The following is a 25,621-nucleotide window of genomic DNA, read 5'->3' as shown; positions in this document are numbered from 1 at the left end:
CCAGGATTGCTTCTCATGCCTTTTTAAGAATTTCTGAAATAACCACAAATATTTTGGAAAGCTATTTTTTGCCCTTTGCCTCAGATAAACAAAGAAGTCTGATAAAATATGTAATGATCCAATTATAAAAGTACAATATTTAAATTTACTTGTTAAAGAAGATACAGAGCTACAGATTTATAATAAGCACAGGAGGGCATTAACTGGTATTGCTGAATAAATTATTGGTAGCTCTGTAGTGGTCATACAGTTCTTTAAAAACAACATCTTCAGTTTGGCCGCAGGAAACTGCTTTCAGGTATACAGGATATGAGTTGGGACAAATCTGATTCCCCACACCTTTGTATTGAGGGGTAAATTGTCCATTGCACCATTGACTTCCCAGCAATTCGGACCAATAATTTTTGAATATAAATTGCTGCAGTCATCTTTAAGTCTTTATTCCTGAAACCTGATTTCATTGTGAAATCTGTGGGCAGGGAAGTAACGTGTTGTTGAGGGAAAGTGAGATTTGGAGGCTGCGTGCAGAACTTGAGGACTGTTTCTTTACTTTTGCTCTCCATACACATCTTTCATTTTTGCTAAGATACTAAATAATTGGAATGCTGAAAGAATGGGTGTCTGTTATTATTCTTAATGGATTGAGTGTGTTAATTACACTCAACTTCCACTGCATGTGTATCTAGATTGGAGTACCACTTCTATTTTCAGTCTGAGATTGCAAGCATTGTTCTATTCCTTCCCCTTGCTAGACAGAAGAAACTTGGCAAGATTTTTAGCTGGATGGGAGAGGTATCACTGTGTGGCACAAGTTAAACGCCACAGCTTTTACTATCTAACTAACTTTTTGTGAATGTTTAAAAAGTGTAAATAAAAACTGTACATAATGAAGTTACTTCTGCTGTTGATACACGTACATTTGACGTAACGGAGTTTATACTTTTTGGTCAAGTAAGGCTATAAATAATTAGGAATCATGCTGAGAGGATGAACAAAATTCATTTTGAAAAGTTTTAAATACTGTCAGGTTTTTTTCTTAATTTATATTAATCCCAATTCAGACATCATTAATGGGAATAAAAATGATTGCATCTTGAGGATATTCTTACACTTACATGCTTGATCTTCATGAAACTTATATGACATTTCATGGTCTCTTAACTTCTAAAGGAAAAGTAGCTTTATTGTGTTTGTACTTTTCAGCATAATATTTTATAGTAGAATGGAGCTTATAGCTATTCTAAGATGTGAGAAATAACTGAGATGTGCCTAACTCCTGTGGCAATTTATCTCAGCTAATGTTAGGCTTACTGCTTAATGGATTTTTTCAGTCTTAGGAAGTTAAAAATGAAGGAAGAAAAAAAACTACGAAGAAAAAGTGCACGAGAAGAGGCACGGAATTCTGCTAAAAAGAAAATAGAAGAAAACCAGATGGGAAATGAACCGTCTCAATACAGTGATCACAGTGGTATGTGGAAGTACAGATTATTGTTCTAAATTATCACAAGGTAGCATAATTAACATTCTGAATGTCCTAAGTCAAATTATAGCAGACTACTAATATGGAATATAATGCCTCCATTAAAGACTTGCATTTTTACATCAAGTTACTTTTATTTCAGTTCTGGTTTTAATTTCTAAATGTAAGATGTTAGTGTATGGTTACGTTCCTTGTAGAAAACCTTTATTCTTGCTTCATTGATTCATGAAGAAGCAGCCCGAAGAGGGCACAGGCTCAAATTTCAAGTTAATCTATTTAAATGTGGTTTCACAAAAAATGTTATGCCCAACAAGTTAGGACACTGCTATGGGGGGGTGGGGAAAAGTACTGCATCTCAGGTAAAAAAAGAACAATGTCCTTACTGCAGAAACTGCAGTGACTTGAAAAGTATATTTCAGAGGATTGGGGAAAATAAAATACATCAACCTGCAAGTATGTAGTCGGTTAATGCTTCAGCTTTTGTGTTCCGGTTACGTTGTTCTGCAGCATTCTGTATTTCAGAGGTATGAACTTCCACTGCATTTTGTATTAGGGCAAGGTACAGGGCAAAGAGAAATGGGTGATTTGAAAAAAAAGAATTCTCTGTATTATTAACTTTAAAATAGTGCTCACATTAATTTCCTTGTAGAATTTCATATTAAATGCTTTGAGGGCACTTTTTCATCCCATACATGCCGCACTCGGAGTTCTCAAGAGCCCCGTTGCCTGTTCGGTGGCATATCCTGGCACTTCGTCTTTAAAAAGCTCTCAGGCGCTCATCTTTTTAGTTCTTTTTCTTAACCATTTTGTTTGAGAGCAGTCCCGTCCATTAACACCATAGATTACTATTTTTGCTTCCCGGTGGTTTTCTAAAATCACGTTCAGTTGACTTTATTTGCTTTCTTTTCCTATGACTTATCTTTAGTTCTGGTCCTTGCATCCAGTGCTGGTCGCTCAGTTACATGTATGTGACCTGACTGTCCTAAATGCCCCTAAAACTTCTAAGAACAAAAAATGCCTTTGGTGTGACAAAACCACTGTGAAGTACTGTGGGTAAAAGTTGGGACACCGATGCAGGAATATGTCAGTGCCAAGCAACTTTACACAGTTCTGCAAAAAATCCGCGTGTTGGTGTTGGCCAACCTTTTTTATTTGTCCTGAGTTAATTCTGTAATAAAATTGAAGTCTTGCATATCTTTGAAGACAAGCTGTTACCCTGTTTTTTCACTTAGGGAAATTTCATTATGAAATATTAAAAAAAAAAAAAAAATCTCTAATTTGATCTCCCAAGCTGTCAGAGAGGTTGAGAGGCCAATTTCAGGAGACAGCTAGATCACAAAGAGGTTTTATTTTGTTCTTAGCAGCCATAACTAATAAATAAGAATTAAATAAGAATAAATCTGCTCGTAAATTGGAGAGGGGTGCAAGTGACAGGAGCACTTGTTTGCACATTTGTAAGATATGGAGGTTTTTAAGGCAGGCTCCTGCAGGATAAACACAAGCACGGCTTATACCTATGTGGTTCATTGAGTCTGTTAGTATGCTGGCAACTGTTTGTGTTACAGCGCTTAATTATTCTAGGCATAATAAGTAGTGATTTGTTTTGGAAAAATTCTTTTCAGATCTATACCTTTTGACTTTAGTTACTGTCAGTTAAGCTCTGAAAGTGGCATTCTGTAAATGCGTGGTCTTGAAGAATGACAGCCGAAGGCTGATATGAGCCAGTAATCTTTTTCACTCTTGTTCTACAAAGAACCAGTGGCAGGGTCAGGGCAAAGATTTGCTGCTAGATGTGTGCTCGAGCGTTCAGAAGCTTTTGTTCTGGGAACTGGTGCTCGGGGGAGTTCTGTCTCCACATCAAGGCTGGTGTGCAGCCCACACAGGTCAATCTGTATAGACAATTGCTTGAAGCTACTACTACCGGCAGGTATTTTTTTTTCTTTCTGCAATCTAGTTAGGGTGCCAAGGATTGTTTCTTTGTGTGAACCAAATTAAAAAATATGTTGTGTCAAATTCATAATGCTACAGCTAGTTTATATGGGAAGTTATATATTTTGTAATATTCAGTGTCATGATAAAGCAAATAATTAAAAATGCCACTTAGTCTAAATTATCTGTACTTTGAAGTTGATGTCTTTAATTGTGGTAAACAGACATGAAATCTTGTTTTGTTTGGGTTTTTATGATCCTCTTATAGGTTATGTTCAGGATCTGTATGCTGGTGATCGGGTCCTGCAGCATATCAGTCGAAATGCTGAGCGAATAAAACCAGCTGTTCACGATGCTTCCAAACTATTAAAAGAATTACTTTCATGGTTTGTAATCAGTGAGGAGGATTACATGTCATATTCCAAAACTTGCAGCATGTCACATGAAGTGATGGAGCAGCTCATCAGTTACTTAATTCAAGAAAAAAACAGAGTAAAAACACGAGGTTTTATCCATGTGCTGAGTGAGCTGGAAGAAGTGGATCCCAAATTACACAAGTGGCTGAAACATCTTAACAACTTGGGTAGGCTACGTGTTTATGTAATAGCAGACCTTAGCCTGTTGTAATTGTTCAGTTTATAGATGAAAAGATAACCTCCCTATTTTTCCAGTCTTGCTTTCTTAACTTTAAATGGTAAAGTAAAACTTCCCTCTCTTTCATTTACTTGATCTTTAGCCAGGATTTCTAGAGAAGAAAGTATGACCATTGGTAACACAGGAACAACCTCTCTTGTCTCTGCAAGTAAAGCATTCTAATGTGGGCAGGGCTTTGTGGGTGTAAGAAAGAGATAATTGAACAGATTTATTTTAATGTCTTTAAATTCCAGAATAGGCTTAAATGATAACATTTGTATAAATAATAAGGTACTAAAACTTTAGACAAGATTTGGGTTCTTAGTTCTATTCTGTTGCATCTGTGTCCTTTAAGCAATTTATATAGATTTATTATACAAATAATAATTTGAAGTTGACTAAGAGTAAAATTTGTATCAACCTCATTTATCATTTTTGTTTCCATTTTCAAGATACAAAAGGTTTTACGTGATCTATTTCAGCTACTGTATATTTAATTTCTGGAACAAACCGTTCCTCTTTGAAGAGGAATATCACACTGTAAGCACTAAAACTCTGAAGCTGGTTTTTTTCATCTTGTTTAGGTCTGACAGCTACAAAGAACTTTATTCTTCAATATGGACAATTTTTAAAAGAGCTTGACCTTTCTATTTTAACCAGACTCTGGAATGAGAAGTATGGTAGTAAGTTTGACTATGTGACAACTAGTTGTGAAGACACAGAAATTCGTGATTATTTCTTAAAACCACCCCTAGAGAAAACCCGTTGTTTTATATGGCTGTTAGAAGACAACAGAGAAGATTTTCCATTTCTTCATCAAGCTTTAGATGAATTCTTTGATAAAATGGGTAAGTATGCAGAGGTCATCATTCTTAGAAGTGCTGCGTTTTGTCTGTTTGACAGCTTTGATGGGTTCTGTAAAAGTCTGACACCTCAGCAAACTACGAACCGCCTCATTACATGGGATCTTCTGTGATCAGTGCTTAAAAGGCAAGATGGCCTCAAAAGTCAGGCCACCCTTTTTTAGGTTATGTTCTGCTGTTTTGTTTCATGTGCTGCAACGAGCAGGTGAGTTTACCTTTATGCATAGAGTCGTAGAACAGTTTGGGTTGGAAGGGACCTTCAGAAGTCATGTAGTCCAACCCCCTGCCATGGGCAGGGACATCTTCAACCAGACCAGGTTGCTCAGAGCCCCATCCGGCCTGGCCTGGAATGTCTATGAGGTTATGTATTGTCCAAACAAAATGAGTATTTAACTTTCAGTTTAAGCACAAAGATTCTGCAGCCACAGTCTCTGAGATGCTTTGGTAGTGTTCGATAAAGAATTATAATAATTATTACTATAATTTCATAGCTCACAATTGTAAGTTAGAAAAAATATTACCATTTCTGTTTATGGATGCAACTTTGTTATCTTTTCAATAGATGACCCTACTATTATATTAAAGAAGCAGGGAAATGAACATATGTTGGTAAGTGAACTAAATGGCTCTTTGGTATAAGCTCAGAAACAAGTGTGAGTGTGGTGTTTTAAAAATGTGCAAAAGTGAGCAGGGAGCCGTGTCTTTTCATTTATTTCACATCATCAACCTTCAGACCTGATTAGCAATTTACTCTTTTGCTCTATCTTCTCCCCCTGCCCCCCCTTTTCTTAAAGTATTTGAAGACTGCATACCATTGTTCCTAAACTCCCATCAGTAAAATACTTGTTTAGGTTTTTCTCTTCAGTTAAAACACAAAGATACCTTTTAGGTTATGAGAATTTCAAGGATGCAGATGAGGAGGGTACACAGATGTGCCGTATCGCCTCTTTTGGATAGGGAAAATAAGGCAAAAAAGGTGTGTGGAAATAGCATTTACGTATTACTTGATAACAGCAGTTTGGTGCTAACTTCAAAAAAACTGTCTCTAGAAGTATCATTGGGGAATTAAAAGGAAAAAAAGGTGCCTGATTTACAGAGGGACTCTTACTAACTGCTGTATGTGCGTATTTACCACCACAACTGAACTTGAACCGTGATTCTTCCTTGAGTGTGCTTGACTTGAACCTGCATAATTTTGGACACTAATTGTACTGTGTGTTTTACCGTCCAAAGCAATGAATGGGAAGGTAGCAGAAGCCAGCTTTACCTACATTGTAAGGCTAGGAATATGACATTTGTTCCACTAGCAAGGAAAGTAAAATGGGTTAGACATGTTTTGCATTTGTTCATTAAAATAGATAGATGCTTGTAAGAGTCAACCCATAAGTCTTAAACTGTACATCATTCTGAATCACTTTTTGATTAGTATCTTAATTAAAATCCATTCTAATTGGTAGAAGTATATTATGTATTCAGTTAATTATGTGTTCGAGGCACTCTCATTTAAAATTATTCTAGCCTGCAGTTAAATTTATCTGTACAAAGCCAAGATTTACTTTTGATACAGAATAAATCTTTACTGTTAACTAATTGATATACATCTTAATAAGACGTGAAATCCTTTGCTTTTTCATTTCATGAACTGGAAATCCAAGAATGAAATGAAAGCCATTACAATAAAACTACTTCTATTTCAGTGTTAGTTCTATCCTAAAATAAACTGTTAGTTAAGTTACTGTTAGTAGGGTTATGTCAATGTATAATCACAGTCCTATTAAAAAGCGAAGATGCATTTTAGTTCCTTTGTCGTTGCATATGTTAAATGTTTTGGTCACTTCAGTTTCCTGACAGTTTGGTTTGCTTCTTATTCCCCAAATGAAACTGGTGTGTGGGGTTTCACTGCTGCTTAAATATGCAATTTCAGCTATTACTAAGGAGTAAGCATCTGAAATACTAAAATGATAGAATATTCTGTTTTTAAAAATCAGCGTTCTATGCATTTAAAGAGGTAAATGATGAAAAGGAACAAAATGGATAAAGTCTTGCAAAGCTCTGCTTCTTTTAGTGTTTTCCAGCGGGGGATGGAGTGGACAGGGGAAAGATTGTGTGCTTAACCTAGTAAATCTTGCTGGCTAAACCAGAATGTGAATTTTAATATGAAACTTCTAAAAAATTATACACTGATTTTGGAAATGCATCATAATTTTATTCTAATAAAAAACCAGTGACTTTATTTTTTTCTGTTTCAGACTAATGGTATCAAAGTTAAAAACAAAAACAGGAAGAAAAACTCAAAAGACTCGAGGGTTGGTAACTTTTTAGCTCCTTACTACGAACAGGTTTTTTAGAATTGCTGGCATTTGGATGTATAGAGGCTGCTTTCCTAAATACCTTATGGAGACTCATTCTTGAAGTAGTTTTTCCTGAAGTAAAATAATGCTGTTAAGATGCAATTAATACAGTTTTGTTTGGTTAAAATATGGATTTGTCAGTATAAAATGTATTTCTTAACTTGGGGAAAAAAAAATGGGCTCTGACTGGATAATAATATGTTCAGTGTGTCCACTGTCTTCATCCTGGATAACGGTTTTGATCTTCATTTCCCATATGGGAAAATGAAAAAAACCCACTTGTGGATACAGCACACTGACTGCACTAAGTAAATAATACTTTATGCTCCATTTCCTTTTTCACTGACAAATAGAAAAATTGGAGAAGGACGCTTTATCAGTCATTTTGAGAAAAATGTGTCCTTACACCTCATGAAATCTGAAATGGTGTCTTTAACTGTCTTTTCTGATAATTTTATGGGTGTATCAGTGATGGAAGATGCAAGTGTTCCATTTATTGCTCAGAAAAATGTTATTAGTTGTCCAGTATTTTATAGATTTTGCTAGGAATAATATACTACCTGAAACTTATACTGTCTTTTGTCCTGCTTTTCTAGGATTTTGCTTTATTGAAAGCTCCAGATAAAATCTTCTTTATTTTATCTGTGTCCGCAACTTTTTGTAATTTTACTAGAATTTCGAGAGTAAATTTAGGACTTTTCCTGTTCTTATAAGCCAGGTTTTTCTTTTTCTAACTTGGATACATTTATACAAGTCTGTGTGTTTCTAAAATTATTAGACAATAAAAATTAAAAGACAACTAAAGCATTAGTAATGGTGAACGTAACAGGTGTTATATTAAAACCATGCGGAACTAGGGATAGCTCAGACTTATTTGTAGTAGAATTATTAAAGCTTGAAGGCTCTCAAATGTATAGGAAGAGATTCCTAGAAGGTCAGTGGAAAGTAATGATACAAAATGTGAACAAAGTGAAGCTGTAGTGTTTGGTTTTTAATTCAAACTCCATGAAAAATCAGGTATATCTAGAATTTTGATGAGATTGGTAAAAAAAGAGGGAGGCTGCGCTGAACATCCCAGTTTCTTTTTCCAAAATAAGTTCCGAAGAAGGAATTAATACTTTTAAATTGAGAAGTTTCTTGATGTGACTTAGTACTGATAACTGTACTTAAAAGTGTTGCAGTTCATAATATGGCATCTGAACAAGATAAAGTTATATAAAGGTTCAGTGTAAATAAGTTACTCATAGTCTTTACAGTGGATCATTTTGCATACACTTTTGTGAGACTGAAAAATAATAATCTGTTTTTAATTAGTCTGTTTTAGTATTATCTAGTGGAGTAAGTACAGCAGCGCGGGAAGAAGATGAGATATTTATAGAAGAAAATACTTTGTAAGTACCATCATGCATCTTTGCTTTTATTGGCCAAACTCCGAAGTGCTTTGCAGGTACTGGAGAAGACAGGAGTCTTAGAAACACCAAGTCTGGCTTAACATCTAAGTGTTTCTGCTATGAGCTTGTGTAGAGCCGTTACTTCTCTGCTTCCAGGACAGGTGTAAGAGGTATTAGAATTTTGAAGCTCTTACCAATGTAGGAAGTAACCGAATTGGTGCCAGGCTGCAGCCCAATACATCTTCTAGGCCAAAAGCTATTCTTTCAAGTAAGATGTTACTTGCTTTGTGTTCCATTTTAATGCAGCAAGAAATTACTTGATATATTTGTACATACTCCGTCAGGCACAGCTGAACTTTGCTATATGTGCCATATCAAGAAGATTGTGATGTTGAGTCAATCTGTAGTGTATTGCTCAGAATTTGTATTAATCAGGAGTCAAACTCTTACAAGAGTTTGTAAATTTTGCTCTTGCTTATAGATGTGAAAGCTACTAGGCAAGAGCTTGGCCTTATGATTATGATTATGGTTATTATTAGCTAGTGGCAGGTCAGTTAATAAGTTTAACTGTTAAGTATTTTGGGGATAGTGTTTATTCTGCTTGTCAAAACAAAGTTTGCTATTGAGGTATATTTTTAGCACTATGTAGTTACCATACAGTATACTGTTTTCAGTATATGTGAAAAATACAATTGTTTTCAGAGACAAGAATGGTTGTTCATATGCATTATTTCTTTCTTTCTTCTTTTTTTTTTTTTTTAATGCTACAGAGATTTTACAAATTCTTACGAACCATTTGTAATCCCAGAATATCTTCAGAGTCAGCTAGAAGAATTTGAAGCTCTCTGTGACATATCAAATAATTATCAAAGACTTTTGGATAATAACCCAGCTCAAACCTGTGAGAGCTTATATGAGTATGTATACATTTCTGTGCTTAGCAGTTTAAAAGGTTTAATATTACTTCATAATTTTTCTAATGTATTAAGGCCAGAATTTGAGTCCTGGTGGTCTGGTGTATGTAGCTATGTACATAAAGCTATAAACTAATGCTTTGAAATAGTTGCATGTTTTTAGTAGGGTGTGGACAAGCAAGAGTATTACAGAAAATGTTTATGCTTCGCTAGAACACCATCTTCCAAATGATTGTTCTTCAGTAGTTGTAGAGGCTGTTTGCTTTTAAGTATTATTGTGAAAATATAACAAGTGAAAGTACTATTTTAGAATTACATGAAAAACCTTTGATTAATAATGACAACTTTTTTTTTTTAAAGATATTTTTCTCAAATCTTGGAAGAACATGGCCCTATGGAAATTAATAATAAATTACTAATTGGGGAATATGAAAATTTCCCTGAAGAAGCTCGAAAGATTGTAGAAGATGAAGGTGGTCTGAAATATTTTCTTCTGAAATCCCTTCATTTTATTATGGTGGATAATCTTATTGGATTAAAAAAGCATGCAGTTCTTCTTAAAGAGAATATAAACAGAAATGAGACTGGATATAACAAAGAAGAAAACAGTCTAGCCTGTAATGTGCAAGAAGATTCTTCCCAGAAAAGGTTCCAGTTAAATCCAACTGCTAAGGAATTCAAACCACTGTCTTATCCTGAGCAACCTCCTATATCAACACCTAATGACTTAACAGTAACAAGTTATGAGACTCCACAGTGTTTGCCCTGGTCTCTTCCTACTTCATGTGAATTGGTGCATTCTTTGCATAGTCAGGGTATTAATGCCACAGAAAATGAGTCGTCGTTTTCAGACATTTTACTAACGTGCTTTGATTCTGAAAATCCTCGTATATTTTTGCCTTGGACTTCCTGGGGTTATCAATATAAAAGAATATTGCCAGTGCCTTCTCAAATGCCTCCCATGTCAAATGTTGCCAAGCAACCTAGTTGTGTTTATGCTGATTGTAAAGCTCATCAGGATAATGATGAATTGGCAACTTCGGACAGAAAATACAAGTTGAGCAGTCTTATACCAACTGAAACACCAACATATGAAGACCCTCCGTGCCACCCGGAGAACTCAGATAATGCGTTTTATGAAGACAATTTTGGTGTTGAAAATAGTGCAAATAGTACAAATGAAGCTGAATGTGGTATACAGGTTATTAAGATGGAAAAAGCAAGCAGAGATACACCTCTAATGAAAAACAATCCTCATACAAGGATGGTAGCTGTTCAGGTAAGAAATCCAAGTGGAACAGTTATTTGAGAGCTTTTAAGTGACAAATGAGAGTGTTGAGCACTGGAAAGCGCAATTCCTTTTTGAATTATTTCTTTGTGACTTCCCAAAGGGTCAAACGTTGTATAGAGATTCGAGAGCAAATATTCAAGTAACACTTCCAGCCACCTAAATGTAAGGAAGCTTAAAAGTAGTATTTAGCATTCTCTAGGACTTATCTCCCCAAAAAAAGGCCGCAAGTTGGAAGACAGATACTCAGGTGTTTGTTAGACTGGGAACTTCCTTAGAACTTCCAGTTTAAGTTGCTGAAACTTTCTACAGCAACTCTTGTTCCTAATTTGTATTTTTTTAAAAGAGATGATCACTGAATTTTGTTCTGCCTGAAGTTTTTACAGATCGTTTGACCCAGGATCAGCAGAGGGAAATGGTGCATATCAGTTTAAACTTCACCTTAGAGGCTGAGGAAAGTCCTTCTGTGCCATCTTTTTTCTTTTTTAGTTAGTGGAATTTTGGTTTTTTTGAACTTTCAGAATATTTTAGCATTTAGATAGTTTGCACATTCAAACCATTGCTGGCTGATGCTTCTCTCGTGGTCTTAAAGTGGTAACTGAGCTGTAGGGTGACTTCAGGGAGAAACTCCCTCACATTTCCTTTTCCCTCCTGAAGTAAAAAAAACCCAAACAACCTGAAAGTTTAGTGCTGCAGGCAGAGGAAGCATTGCTGAACAGCCTGCGAGGGGCAGGGCATGCAGCTGAACAGCAGAGAGGGGCTGGAGCCTTCACTCTGTAATGGTACTCCAGAGTTCAATCAGCACATACCACTTGTGAAGACACACTTCAAGTGACAGAGGAAGACAAGGGTCACGTCCACATTTGTTACAGAAATGTTTTGGGTTAGGACGCTGACTTCTCCGAGTTATGGATATGGCAGTTTCACACATGCATTTATGAGAGTTATCGAACATGCTAGAGGGAAGGGTTCCTCATCTTAATTTGTTTCTAGTCATTAAGGGAGGAATAGCTGTTTATAGCTGTAAGATAAATAGTTGTCTGTATTATTGCTTTCTAAATTAAGAAAGTGTTAACTTCTAAAAATTTTTTTGTATACAAAACTTTGCTTTAAATCTTTCCTGAGCAGTTGCTGAGACTTAGTTTCCCATCAGCCTTGGCAGATGAATTTTGTCACTTGGCTGACTGGGCTTTTAAAATGAGATTTCTGTAACACATGCAACAAAGAGATAACAGAGGAGGCAACAGTTTTCAGTTTAGTGAATTCTGGTTAGCAGAGATCAAAAGATCTCTAAGCAACAAATATGTTTCTGTTTGCTAAAGCTGGGTAGAGCAAGGCATTTAACATTACCCGACTATGATTTTTAGTAGCCTATTAGAATGGCAACATGATAAGCTGGATCTTTTAATATGTTGCGTGATTAGATGTTAAACTTCAGTTCTTTCAGTAGGTCCTTGATGGGTGGGACTGGAGGAAGACAAGCAGGAAATCTGGAGGTCGTTGAGTCCAGTCCCTTCTAAGTACAGGCACTTAGGCAGCAGATCCTGGGTTTAGGAGGAGCTACAAAACACAGCTCCTCAGTGAGCTGTCAGACGCTGGTTTTGCAAGTCTTACGTTTTCAGACATCGAGAGCACAGCCGTGTGTTTTAAAGACTCGGGGAACTGCTCTCAGTATAAATACTTTGTGGTCAATTAAACCAGGTAAAGATCATGGCAGAAAAAAGGGGGTTTCAGTATAGATTGAAGTCCATTTCAGAAACACTTGCATAGTTTCTCCTTATCTTGTAGATGAACCTACTTCATAATGTAGTTGGATTTGTAAAATACAGGTTTAGGTACACAAGCTCCAAAACAGAGCTGACCTCGCAGTTTCGTGTGTAAACTGGAAAGCATTTTAATCAGCTAATGATTCTTTCTATTCTAGGTAAATCATGAAGTAGCTGATAGGGAAACTAATACCTTGCCTTTTCACCCGTTTGAAATGCAACAAGTAAGTTGCCTACGTATTTGTTTATATTTCTCATGAAGAAGGTTAAGGAATACTCCAAAATTTAATAAAGACAAGACAAAGGTTCTCTGAAAACGACATGTTTTAACAGATATATTTTGGTTTGTTTGGTGTCGTGTGTGTGGTTGGTTTGGGGGTTTGTTTTGGGTTCTTCTCCCCCGCTTCATGTTGGACTCTATTCTGTGATGTTGTTCTTGGAAACTTCACATAGGCCCAAAATGAGAAGGTTTTGGAGCTTTGCTCTGTAGCTGTTCAGACGCTGGAGTATGTTTTATGGAAATTTAGTATTTCCGCTCCAAAAATCTTGAGGTTTGATTTAAATACTCCATTTGGGCATACAGACGGCTCAGGCTGAGGTTAATGGTAACCTTATGTGTGTACCAGGAGATACAAGTGAGAAAATGTGGCCTTCAAACTTGTCGTATTCCGTTCATGGTCAGACATGAATGTTCGTTTCCCGAGCTGGATTGAAACTGTTACACAACCTCTCCTTAGACATCCGCCCGCACCCTGAACCAACAAACAAACAAAACCCCACCCCAACCACACTCGAGATTTTGAATCTCAACTGACAGCAGACTGTTCCTTTTAGATGTCATGAATGTTTGCTGCCTTGTGGGAAGAGATGGCAGATTGTTTTTTGTAACTTTTTTCTTTTTAGGGAGATATTTTGCGTATGGAAAAAGAGCATCAGGTGTTAAAAGAACAACTTAAAGAAGCGCAGGAAAAATACGAACAGTTACAAAGCCGAAGCTCGGAGGAAATCGGTGCTGTAAAGGAGCTCCTAAAAAAGAGCGTTGAAGAGACTGAGGTAAAGTTTTCATCCATGACGTGGTGGGACAGACTGCCCTGGCTCATGAGGTCGGTTGTAATCGATCAAGAGTGTTTGTGAAACTTGACTGCTGGTCCTTATTGCTGTGAAGTCTGACGCAGCAAACCTCACAACCTTGGTGTGTCATCGTCCTTGCCGCGCGCTCAAACACACTGCATGTTGTTTGCCTCCATCTAGTGGATAGGTGTTGGCTTTTGTTCAACCCGAGAACAAAAAAAGCATTGCACTGCTGACTCTTTCCTCCTTCTTGATTTGTTGGGTTTGCTACCAGGCTTTTTTTTCCTTGAAAATGTCTGAGAGCAAGAGCAGTAGTCCCCAAACAGCGTTATCAGCCTGTTACCACTTCGACTTGATTAATTTTATAGTTAAAGCTGTAGAAGCTGCAGGCTACCCATTTGTCTACATGAAAAGGAATTTTTCCATTTAAAAAGAAATAATTCAGGTGAGACCAAAGCCATCTCTCCCCATGCTCTGTCTTTAATCTTCAGTAAGATGTGGCCTGCCATTCAATCTCAGTTTGATGTATTTTGTTTTCTTTTCAATTACATGGTGGAGTAAACTCATGTACTGCAGGTTGGGAGCTGCTGTGTTCCAGCTTTGCCATTGGCTGCGAGTAGCCTGGCAGACTTTAATATGAGGGATGGTGGAGTCTCACATTTGTTTTTCTGTATGGATGTTCAGCAAAAATGGGAGCTCAAAAGGTTTAGAACTGAAAGCATGGCTATATGCCGAGTGGACGAACTTGTCCGTGATTGTTGTAGGCACTTTCAAACAAAACAAAACGTATATATATATTTCTCAGTGATGCATTGATGCTACTTCCTTTTTTTTAAGCAGTTATGGCAGCCGTAAGATTCACTTCTGTCTTGCTCTGTTATGAATTGTAACTTCCCAGTTGTTAGTTAGTACTGATACAACAGTGTCAGCTCCTGATTTTGAGCTGGATTTTGAGTTAGATTTCAGTATGTGTTTGTATGTGACACTGTGGAACTGAGTTTCTTCTTTTAGCTGACTGCAAAACAGGGTTGCAAGTGTTCTGAAGCCAACTATGTGTGTTATCAGGTGTGCGGTCATCGCAGGAAAGCATTTATGAGTGTGTTGCCCATGCTAAACACCTGAACCAGAACACTAAGTCAAGCACTAGTAAAACTGTTACTGTAATTTTTACTGGCTTAGCTTTTGATCATACGTGTCAGCAATCTGCTCTAACTTGCATTTGAATACAATAATATTTTTAGAAATAATGTTTTCTTCTTTTCTGCTTTTAGGTATCAAAGAATGAACTGGACTGGCTTCATCAGGACTTAGAAATAAAAGTGAAAAAATGGCAACAAGAGAAAAAAGAAAATAAAGAGAACTTAAAAGCACTAAGGAACACAGCTAAAAAGCATGCAGATACCAATGATAGGTACTAATTTTGTATACAGATTTACATTACTTTCCCTTTGATATTTTTAAGCAGCATTAAGTACAGTTATTTCTGATAGACTGTGAGAAGTTTCAGTATGTATTGATTCCAAGATGTATGCAGAGTGAAAACGCAAACTTGTTGCCCTGATTGTGTCATTCTGGAATGAGTTAGATGCAATTCTTGGATTAGAGCTACTGTTAGTAGGTTCTACAAAAAACTTTATTTAACCTAATTAACAAATACTATTCCTTCACTATTTAAGATCTTCCCAAGTTTTCCAGAGTCCTTCAGATCTGCGCGGCTTTTTCCCTGTTCTCCTTCTCATTGCTTATTGCTTCCTCAGCCTGCTCCTCTACTGCATTAGAATTAGGTTTAAATTTTCGTTTCCATTTTCATTCTTCCTTCTTCTATTGTACAACCTAACCGAACTTTGGTCTGCATCTGTTTTTCTTACATGCTTTTTGTCTGTCCTGCCACAGAACCTAGCTGAGGGTCCTCCAAGGATGCACGTTTCCTTCTTTTCTAGTCCTGTCATTCCTTTCTCAAATTCAAGTAAAACTGCAAGAACCACATAACTGCATGTATCTTGTGGGTTTTTTTACCCGTCCATCAGTCTGCAGCACGTTCCATGGAACTTAAATCGAAAATATCAATGTGTGACTCCGATCATGACCCTGCGTGCAGCAAACTCAGCTGTTCCCCTGGCAGTGAGTCCTCCTGGCTCTGGAGTAGCAACAATCAGCCTCAGTCAACGTCCACCGTAGTCAACAAGCATCCATGAGATCACATCACTGACGTACTAAAAAATAAATCTCGTGTCATTTGAGGAAATATGATCAGTAGCTTTTCCTGAAACATTCTAAAGACTTCAGAAATCTTTAAGTAACTAATCATTGGCTGTGTAACCAGCTACATGTTTTATCGCAGTAATAGGCTGAAATATTTACATCTGCTTTTGTATTTTGATTTTTTGGCAAGTTACATGTAAACATTTAAAATAGCTTCTAGACAACCGATGAAACTGACTGAGCAACAATTTTTCTAATCAGGTTTGGCAATTCCTACTGTATTTTTAGTGTTCTCTCTTAGTCTACAGACCTGGGAAGACTTCTGTCCTTGAATGCTGTTCTCTTCAGTCTGAGTAGTTTGGGCCAAATCTCTCTTGAAAGATCATTGGCATGCTTTTATATTAATTACTGCACTTCTAGTGTTAAACAGCATATAAAACATATAGATTGTCACTGCTACATAATTGTCACTATGGTTGTAGAGGAATGTGTCACATATCTGCTTGTGAACATTTTTCAGAACAAGCTTGAATGTTTGATTTCTGTAGGTATTCAAAGACCATAGATGAGAAGGAGAAGAAGTATAATGGATATTTAAATACATATCTGGAAACCAGGTAAAACTCTTTTACCTTTCAGCAACATTTTTCTACTCCTCGTTAATTGGCGTTGTCTGCTTCACTCTGGGTGATGGCTTAGAAAAAAGAAGCACTTTATCCTATGTCTCTTGTTCTCAGTTAGTTTACTTTTACCTGTTAAAAGTAAATATTATTTTCTCTTAGATATTCAGAGTAATAAAAGTCTGGGTTTTCAAAAATACTCTCATACATTTCCCTTGATTATACGCTGCTGTGTCCTACAGCACAGGGTACAAGTTGGGTGGGGTACAGACATACTGAACTGTTGCACGTAGCTTTAGATCTTCAAACACTTGTAGTCCTAAATGCATCTAAGGCTATCTAAACTTTTTCTAAAAGTTACTCATCTGCACGTGGTATAAAGTCAAGGTTTCATTTACAGATACATTCTTCATATATGCGATCAGGCTCAGAACAATTGTACTTGCATGACTGCAGTAGTCAAACGCCTGTCAGCTTTTTAGGTTGTGCAATGAAATGTGGTTAAGAAATCCCAAGGTTGGTACCTGAAGGCACAGGCTGTACATGGAAATGGTTCTGAAGAAGAGAGAAGTTATAGCTGTAGAAAACCTCTAAAATGCCCTAAATTTTAACTACTACTCTGTTGTAAACGTTACTGAAATATTTAACTTCTTTTTATTTCACAGTAATAAACTTGCTAATGATAAAGTAAAATTGGAAGAGCTTATAAAAAAGAGTCAAGATGACTGCCAGGAGTGTGTGAAAAGAGCTGTTAAAGCAGAGGTACAAACAACAAAAAAATCTTACAACACTTTTGCTAGAGCTTGGATCGTTTGTGCTGATAGTAGGTGGGGAAGATAACTGCTGAAGTCTTGTCTAGCAATGTGGTTTTTAAATAGCATCTAAAACTTTGCAGAAGTGTATATCCAAATACTGTTATAGTGTTATTCAAATACTGACAAGTGCTGTTCACGTCATTCTACAAAACTTTGTGGATCATCAAGGCATGTTATTATTATTGTCCAGGATTAAAAGTGCACAGAATTTGGGGCATATAGTCTTGCCCCAAACAAAATTAAGTTAGTAACTCAGTTTCATACTTATCCTTGAAATGAATGGATTTCATTAGTAAGAATTAACCATAGGAACATTAAAAATGCCTTGTTAAAAGTTAAGTTGTGGTTAGTGAGTATGTAGCTACTTCTTGATCAGGTAGAATCAGAATGCAGCAACTGACTTGTATGTTGCACTGAAAGGAGGACAGTACTGATAAATACCAAGATTTTTTCTAACCCGGTATGTTTTATACTGGAAACACTTTGGATATCATTAACAATTCTCCCTTCTTTAGAAGGGCTTGAAGGCCGTCTTATCTGCAGGAGGATTTTGTAAAAAGATTAGATTATTGGTCCGCATTACTCTTCAACCATGGGGTATTTAAAAAGCTGCCTTAATCACTTTGAGTGTATTTATATATGTATACATATAGGATTAGTTGCAAATGGAACATTTATGGAAACTTTCTACTGTCAGTTGAAGTGAACGCAGCCTTTTTATCCTCCCAAAGGCCTGCCAGAGCTGTTAATTCCACCTGAAATTCCTCACCATAGGAACTCTGTGTGTGTGTTGTAGTTGTACTCTGTATCATCAAACTATTGTTTCAGATGCTTGTTAAAATATATTTTGAGGTCTTACTCCTTGTGCTACAGCAGTGCTTTTATTGCACTTTTCTTTTTCCTTACACAGTTATGTTGTGTTACAGATATCAGTACTCAAAAACTGGAAGGCAACTGAAGTATACAAGCTAAACAGCAAAGCTGCCAGTGCAGAAGCAAATCTCAAGATGCTGAAATCATTGAGCAGGTATGGAGAGTTTACACCAGAGATTTTGGTACTACTAGTTACTAAACACAACTCCTGAATGTTTAATCACGGTCATTTAAGTAGACAAGTCAGTTTTGCTCATAAGGGGCTGCTTGCGTAACAGGTGTGTAGAAATAGAATAGTTAAATGCAGTTTTCCTGCAGCTGAATTTCTTCTTGGCCTGAAATTACCAAGATGTGATAGTTCAGCAGGAGGGAGCTGCTTGTCTTACTCTCTCTTAGCCAGGGAAGATCTGGCTACTGGGAACATTCCAGTTGCTCCTGCACGGTATCACTGGGAAAAAAAGGCTGCGATGTAAATAGATGAGTGCAATCAAAACTGCTGGGTGTGCAACAACATTGTTTTCTTCCTTCCAAGGAACTAATTTAGCTCTTAGTGTTACCTTTTTTAAAACTTCCACCATGTTCTCTTTCCCTGTCGTTATGTTGCTGCAAAATGCTTGAGGAGTCCACTTGTAAGATTGGATAGGATCTAAGTACCAGTAGTTTAACTGATTTCAACTTAAAATTGCTGGAAGTCTTTAGCTGGGATTGAGTTGGTAGGGGAAGGAACTGTTATACTAAAACAAAATGTCTTAAACAAAAATAATGGGAATGTTGCAGTTTAACTGAAAATCTTGAATACTTCAGCAGCTTGCCTTCAGCAGCACCTAAGTTGAAGTCACAGATTGATTCTTGGGAAATATTTATCTCGAATGTGAAGAAACAACTGGAAAAAGTACAGGTAAGCCTTAATTTCTCTTAACAGCCTTTAAACTGAGCTTTGGAAATGAAACGAAAATAAACACCTTAAATAATTCTGCATTCCAGTGGCTTGTCCTCCAAATACTGTGCTGCATTTTCTTTTTAAATACAAAAGGAGGACAGTTTTAAGTCCAGATTACTTAAGTATAATTAAGATGCAATTTAAATCTTCAATTTTATAAAGGCAAAAATCTGTCCTTTACACTCTTCCTTTAGAATTCGATCCCACATTAACAAGTCCAGTCTCTTGGTTCTTTTGTATTTTTTTAACTTTAGAAATCCACGCAACTTCTTTAAAAACAACAGAAAACTCTCTGAAAAAATGTAAAATGTCTAGGCTGAGTTTTAAGAACTAGAAAGGGTTTCCCAAACCCTTTCAAGCATCAAAGCAAGTACTTTTTAAATACAGATTTATGTTTCTATAGCAAATGGCAACCTTAGGTCTCCATTTGAAACACCTGGTGTCTTTGGCGTTTTGCAAAAAAGTTCTGGTGTTAATACCATTTTCAATAAGGAACGAGCTTTAATTCATGCTGATGTGGAGGATAATTTGTTTTCCTGCTACAGGCTGAGTATGAAGAAAAAATTCAGATGGTGAAAAATGGTGTACAAAACTGCCTCACTAAAATGGAAACTGTGGAGCTCCCTTCTCCTCCCTGTGTCCTTGTAAGTACCTTGCATCTGATAGCAGTTCATTAATAAGTTCTTTAAGTTTGGATTGGCATATCTATCTGTTGTAGGGCACATATGTGAAGAACTTCAATGTATAGCCTTGAATACAAAGTGATCTGGCTCTCCATAGGTCCAGGTAATGTTCAGAAGGAGAAGGTGACTGCAGATGAACACGAGGCCCAGTGAAAATCACATTCGGAAGCCTGTTGATAGGCTTAAGCTGTTTAATGTTAACTTCGAAATGCTTCATGTTCTGTCTGAATTGGGACTAATGTTTGTGTATATCGTGACTTCCCCGCAGCACCGAACTCTATAGGGCCCATTGCACCAACATGTGTAATTGATTACGAATACCAAAATCAACTTCCAGTCATATCTGTTATGAACTAGATGAAGTATGGCCATTTATGGAAATGCATCTGTAATGACGACATCCCAGACCCATACTATTTAAAGCCATTTTCTCGTGGGCCAACAGTTCCACAGATGCTTTGCTCAGATCACGTCAGTTACTTCCACACCCTGCAGTTGTTCCGGCTGCAAGGACCGAGTCAGTACAAGTCAGTGCTCCTTCAGCTGCCCATCAGCCCGCTGGTGGGGAGATGTGTGACAGTGATGAAACACTGACGGCCGAGGCAGCCGCAGCGGCGGCGCAACCCACCTACGTGCTGCCATTTGGTGAGGGTGACAGTGAAAGCAGGGCACAGAGCTGGCGCCCAGTCCTGAAGACAAAGAGCGTTCAGATATCGCTGCACCCGGGACAGTTTGGAGTCAGGAAAAAAGGGTTCAGTCATCTCTCAAACTAGGGGAGATTATGGACTCAGTAAGTAAAACGCATTTATAGTGCACACACAAGTGAAATCCCTGAATTCACTGAAGATGCCACACAACTTTTGATGTATATTCTGTACAGAAAGTCATGTTTTCTTCTTTTGTTTCTTTTCGGTATAATTTAGATTCCAGGCTCTGTTTTAATACTGCGTATTTATGATTGTTACTACAGTATTTCTGGACTTAATGCAGGAGAATATAACTATTACTAGTCTACCTTTTCTTCCCCACTTATTTCTAGCTATCTCCTTTCTACTTATTGGCACAGAACTCTTAAGAACACGTAGATAACTTCATCACCATCCTTAGGTTATCATCAATTCACAGGCTGGGCAAGAGTGACTTTTGAGCCTCTTGTTCTGCATTTGCTGTCTATTTTTACTGCAGTAATACAGGAATAACCTTTTAGAAGAGAGATCTGCAATTCTTTCAGCTTTGAGAAGACTTTAATAGGCAAATACTGAGTCTAAACGAAAGAGACTTGATGAAAACCCTTCCTCTCCATGTTTAATTAATTCTGTTAATTAATTAAACACCTTCACAGAGAAAGTAAAAATATTGATCCAACAGGATGTTAAACTAAAGAACACAGAACAAGAACCAGGAGGTTTTTCTATGAAGAAACATAGAATTTTAGCTCTGTTAGAAAGCAACCTGCCTAGAGCAGGCAAGTTCTGAACCAAACTGCAGTCATGGGGTCAAACAACTGAACTTATTTGAAGGAGTTCTTTCCATTTATGGAAGAGAGGCATTAGTGCAAGAAGAAGCCTTCCTGGATCTTGTCAGCTCCAAGTTTTTCAAGATGATGACTATAGCTGACATGTGTTTCTGTTTAAAAAAATTACACTGGATTATATATAGATTAGGTAATCCATTAAAAGCAGTGAATTTTGTATTTTCAAACTGATGGCATTTATTTAAAGCAGTTCTGTTTCTACCACCAACCTCAAGCTATTCTTCTGTACAATTTACAGCCGTCTAACAGCCAGGCATTCTTCAGCAAAGCAAGAAAAAGTTAAAGGAACAGTTTGCATATGTGATGTCCTATTTAATCCCATTTCAGACAGGTTGTTTATACATAATACCAATTAAAGAGCATCTTTGTGCAATATTTTTACCTAGGTAAAGCAAGTTAAATTGATGTGACCTTCCAGTTCCTTAGCATGACCACATGGAGCATAGTTCATGCTGCGAATGCTTGGGAGTTCTGCTCAATTTCTTTTGATCGCTATTTTTCCTGTGAAATCTGTTTATTTCCTAAGGCAAAACAAGGCGGAGCTCCAGCCAGTGATCCAGCCATCGTCACGTATTCCTCTGCATCTGCTCATCCTAGTTTACTTCCTGCATTTTCAAATTCCGAAGATCCAGGTCCAACGCGTGCTTCATTTAATACACAGGCCGGAGTTCAGCCAGCACACGCAAATTCTAAGTCTTGTTCTGCAAGTGGTGGATCAGTGAAAACACGCTCCAAATCTCTGGAGGGATCATATTCTGATAAAGTTTCAGCAAGTTGCCCGTCAGGGATTTCTGGAAGTAAAACTCAGAACGTCCAGCCAAACCAGAGCCACCAAGGTGACTCAGCTGTACAGCCGAGGCCTTCTGGACTTCAAAACAACAAAATGATTCCAAAAGCATTTGAAAATATTATTGTGCGTCTACAGAGTATATTCCCCAACTATAGCAGGTGTGTTTTTTAATGTGTGTAATGTTGTATTGGCTAGCGAAGCTCTGAACATCCAATGATAGAGTACAGAAAGAGTTGATTTCTTAGTATATGGTTTCTGTTTCACAAGAACAGTAATATCAGTTGTTCCTTTTCCTCCCCTCCCATTCAGTGAGACATTCCTTAATGGAACAGACCTACAGCGTTATGTGTGTTGTTTTTTTTTTTCTAATTGGAACCACCAGCAAATAGAAGTAGTAGTATCGTTTTATTGTAGTGTGTGTTTGTTCGGTTTTGGTGTGGGTTTTTTTGTTGTTTGCTTGGTTGGTTTTTTTATGATTAAGGTAGCTAGATCTTAGTTTATCCAGAGGTATGGGAAAGCAGGTACCTGCTATAGTTCATTTGAGAAGTATTTTTTAAAGGCTCTGCTGCTGTGAATCAAATGAATCAAACATGGAAGCTACAGCGTTCTCTAATGCTGATAACAGCCATATTATTGGCAGTCAGTAATTATGTCATTTTTGTCCCTTCAGTTCAGACTTGACCAGCTTCATAAAAGACATACAAAGAAGAAATGGGAATACGTTGTCAGATTTGAGCTTGGATGAAGTTCTAAGCAGAGTGACAGAACTCATTCTGGACCAGCAGAATAAGGTATGGTGCTGTACGCAGCTGCTGCCTTTTCTGCTACGCATCTCTGACAGAGCAAAGAGCGCAGCACCGTCCAGAAAAGAATGCAAACTTCCCTTTGCTGTCAAGCTCTGAAATACAAACTTGCTCAGAATTCTTTTCCAACACCTCTCTAGGCACCAACTTCAGCAGGGATACCTGTGACATCTGTGTCCCCTGCTTCACCAGTGCAGACTGGAGCTTGGAGTCAGGAGGTACCTGCAGAGGAAAATGTGCCCAGTCCACCCAAGGCAAGACTGGTGCATAAAAATGCCTCGAGTAAAAATCCTTCTCAGCCCAATCTCCAGCCCTGGGGAAATGTTGGAGCAACACCTAAATCTAAATGGCAAAAACTAGACTATACAGTAAGTTCTCCGGTGTTGCAATGAGAAGTTGCCACGTACTTCTTCTAAGACATGAAATAATCAAAGTATTGCTGGACAAAATAATCGCCTTGTTCATTTTGTGTACAAAAGCTTTAATATACTTGCTTAAAATTAGTAACATGATTAACTTACTAGAATTTGCTGATTAATTGCTGCTAGTTCTCAAATAACTTAGTATTGTCTGTATAGGCCTCCAGAGATGATCCTTGCACAATATGTCATGATGACCTGAGCAGAGACATGTGCGAACTAGAATGTGGGCATCGTTTTCACAGAGAAGTAAGAATTTTTGTTCTTGGCGCTTAGATGCAAATGTTTACGAACTCTGTTCAGTTATGTCCTTGTTCCCCTTTCTAAAAGTAATTGTCCCCCCTTGCTCTTCAGTACTTAAAGAACAATGCACAATCTTCTTTTACATACTTCATACACTGAGACTTGCTATATATATGGTCTTACTGTGTCAGAAATTTTCCAGTCTTAGATTTTTAGGTAAAATGCTAATTCACTATGAACCCTGCATTTGCCACCTGATAGCAGTTGCATGTGTAACTTCATGTAGCAAGAAGGTCAGAATTATGTTAGAATAACTTGGTACTTCTGTCCGTGACCTTTTCCCCTTACCTTATTTGTCTACCGCTGACTTGTTATTGTGGAATAGGTGCAAATTTAAATTGATCAGTACAGCGTCAGCCAATTTTAGTAACATAGAACATGTTGGAAAATCACTTACCGACTAGTGACAGTTACTAACACACGTAAGCTGAACTATTTAATATCAGACTTTGTTTCTTCAACATCACCTTCCTGTTCTTGCAGTGCATTAGAACATGGCTGAAGCAACATTCAAGTACCTGCCCTATCTGCCGCATTCACGCTCTCTTACCTGAAGACTTTCCTGAGCTTCCGGCACGGAACAAATACGCCTAGATCTTGTTTTATTTGAATGTCTTACAGTAAGATGCAAAGTGGCTGCAGAATGACCACCGTGATAAGGAATCAGAAATGTGATGCCTAGAAAGAGACAGAACCCTGGTTTTATGGAAAATTGTGGTAGAACTCAGATGGATTCAGTATTTAACACTTAGCATTAAGCTGTAAGATGCTGGTGCTACCCCAGCACCTGCAGAATCCAGTTGGCATATTCCAAGATCCAGTGTTTTCCTCGTCACTGCTGAAACATGTGAAGCCGGTACAGTTCAAAGGTCAGCAGCACACAAAACTGGTCGTTTTTTTGACGAAGGGATATTTAATCTGCTGTATCTACTTTTCTCCAAAGAAGGTACATAATTCCTGTACAGATGGGTTTTTTTTCCTGCAGAGCTTACACCACACTGAAAAGAAATTCTCATATCAAACAAGTAGGTGACCTGAGCATCAGACTGGCAGGACTAGGAACAGCCACGACATTACCTTCCTCTGACATAATTACAATTTAACTGCAGGACCCAAATCAGGCTTGCGACCATATGACTGCAGTTCATAAAACTGCAGCTCCTTTCTCTGCATAAATCCAGAGCTAACAATTCAAATCATTTAAATAACAATTTAAAGTAATATTTTGAAGCAAGAATTTTTAAATATTCATGTGTTTGTTTATGTATCGAGTTGGACTAGTATGGCTCTATTCCTTAATCTTGAAATATGGTTTGAATTTCCCTCATTGCTGAAGCACTGATTTGTTTAAATCAGAATTACAGGATCTTTATTTCTGACAAAGCAACACTGCATCTGTATTCTGTGCATGAATGTTCATCAACAGCACCAAGGTACAGAATACAAACAGCTGAAGGAATGGTTGCCCTACTGCTTCGGAAGTCTGAGCTTGTCAGAAAACCTTTGTCACTATAAAATTTGCCTCAAATAGCCAAAAGACCAGGACTAGAGAGCGTACAGCTTAACCACTCTGAAAAGAGAGTGCAACTGTTGTTTGGATACAAGCAGTATTTAATTGATTATATGAGATTAAATTAGCTAATTCTAGGGATCATTTGTTCCCGCGAGAAATATGTATCCTCCAGATAAATTTTAGCCTGTTTTATGATTAACCAGTATACTAAGAAAAAAAATAAAACTACTACTGCAGCTGATGTGGGTTTTTTTGTGTAATATCTTTGCTAAGTCTGTGTTATTGCTAAGTAGTTTACTGTGTATGCTAGAGAGCTATGGCGCCTTGTGCTTGAAGAACAAGGTATGCTGTGCTCAGCATTACAGCACTTAACCTCCTTTTCGGCGTCCCATGATTTCTTGGGGCAAGGGATACGTACCCTGTCATCTCCTTAGCTTTTC

General features: G+C 37.4%; 1 protein-coding gene across 3 annotated transcripts in view; it reads left to right on the top strand.

The window, feature by feature from the left end:
* The window catches only part of TTC3 (tetratricopeptide repeat domain 3), a 67,865-nt gene extending 42,451 nt beyond the window's left edge, over window positions 1-25,414 (top strand). For 2 of the 3 annotated variants that reach the window (XM_065626995.1, XM_065626996.1), the window contains exons 26-46: window positions 1,332-1,468; window positions 3,678-3,992; window positions 4,627-4,890; window positions 5,468-5,514; window positions 7,155-7,211; window positions 8,571-8,647; window positions 9,418-9,564; window positions 9,922-10,840; window positions 12,774-12,839; window positions 13,519-13,668; window positions 14,958-15,097; window positions 16,437-16,505; window positions 17,174-17,270; window positions 18,250-18,350; window positions 19,001-19,094; window positions 19,682-19,780; window positions 21,880-22,301; window positions 22,814-22,934; window positions 23,087-23,314; window positions 23,525-23,614; window positions 24,152-25,414. In XM_065626995.1, coding sequence (XP_065483067.1) covers window positions 1,332-1,468; window positions 3,678-3,992; window positions 4,627-4,890; window positions 5,468-5,514; window positions 7,155-7,211; window positions 8,571-8,647; window positions 9,418-9,564; window positions 9,922-10,840; window positions 12,774-12,839; window positions 13,519-13,668; window positions 14,958-15,097; window positions 16,437-16,505; window positions 17,174-17,270; window positions 18,250-18,350; window positions 19,001-19,094; window positions 19,682-19,780; window positions 21,880-22,301; window positions 22,814-22,934; window positions 23,087-23,314; window positions 23,525-23,614; window positions 24,152-24,262 — 3,751 coding nt within the window. In that variant the 3' untranslated portion in view covers window positions 24,263-25,414. The remainder of the gene's footprint in view (window positions 1-1,331; window positions 1,469-3,677; window positions 3,993-4,626; window positions 4,891-5,467; window positions 5,515-7,154; window positions 7,212-8,570; window positions 8,648-9,417; window positions 9,565-9,921; window positions 10,841-12,773; window positions 12,840-13,518; window positions 13,669-14,957; window positions 15,098-16,436; window positions 16,506-17,173; window positions 17,271-18,249; window positions 18,351-19,000; window positions 19,095-19,681; window positions 19,781-21,879; window positions 22,302-22,813; window positions 22,935-23,086; window positions 23,315-23,524; window positions 23,615-24,151) is intronic. The other variant, XM_065626997.1, reaches the window with a different exon arrangement.
* Window positions 25,415-25,621: the final 207 nt, after the last annotated feature.

This window comes from Caloenas nicobarica, chromosome 1 (genome assembly GCF_036013445.1).
Source record: "Caloenas nicobarica isolate bCalNic1 chromosome 1, bCalNic1.hap1, whole genome shotgun sequence".
Lineage (NCBI taxonomy): Eukaryota > Metazoa > Chordata > Aves > Columbiformes > Columbidae > Caloenas > Caloenas nicobarica.
Note: the sequence above shows the minus strand (reverse complement) of the source record. Positions and strands in the feature narration are given on the sequence as shown.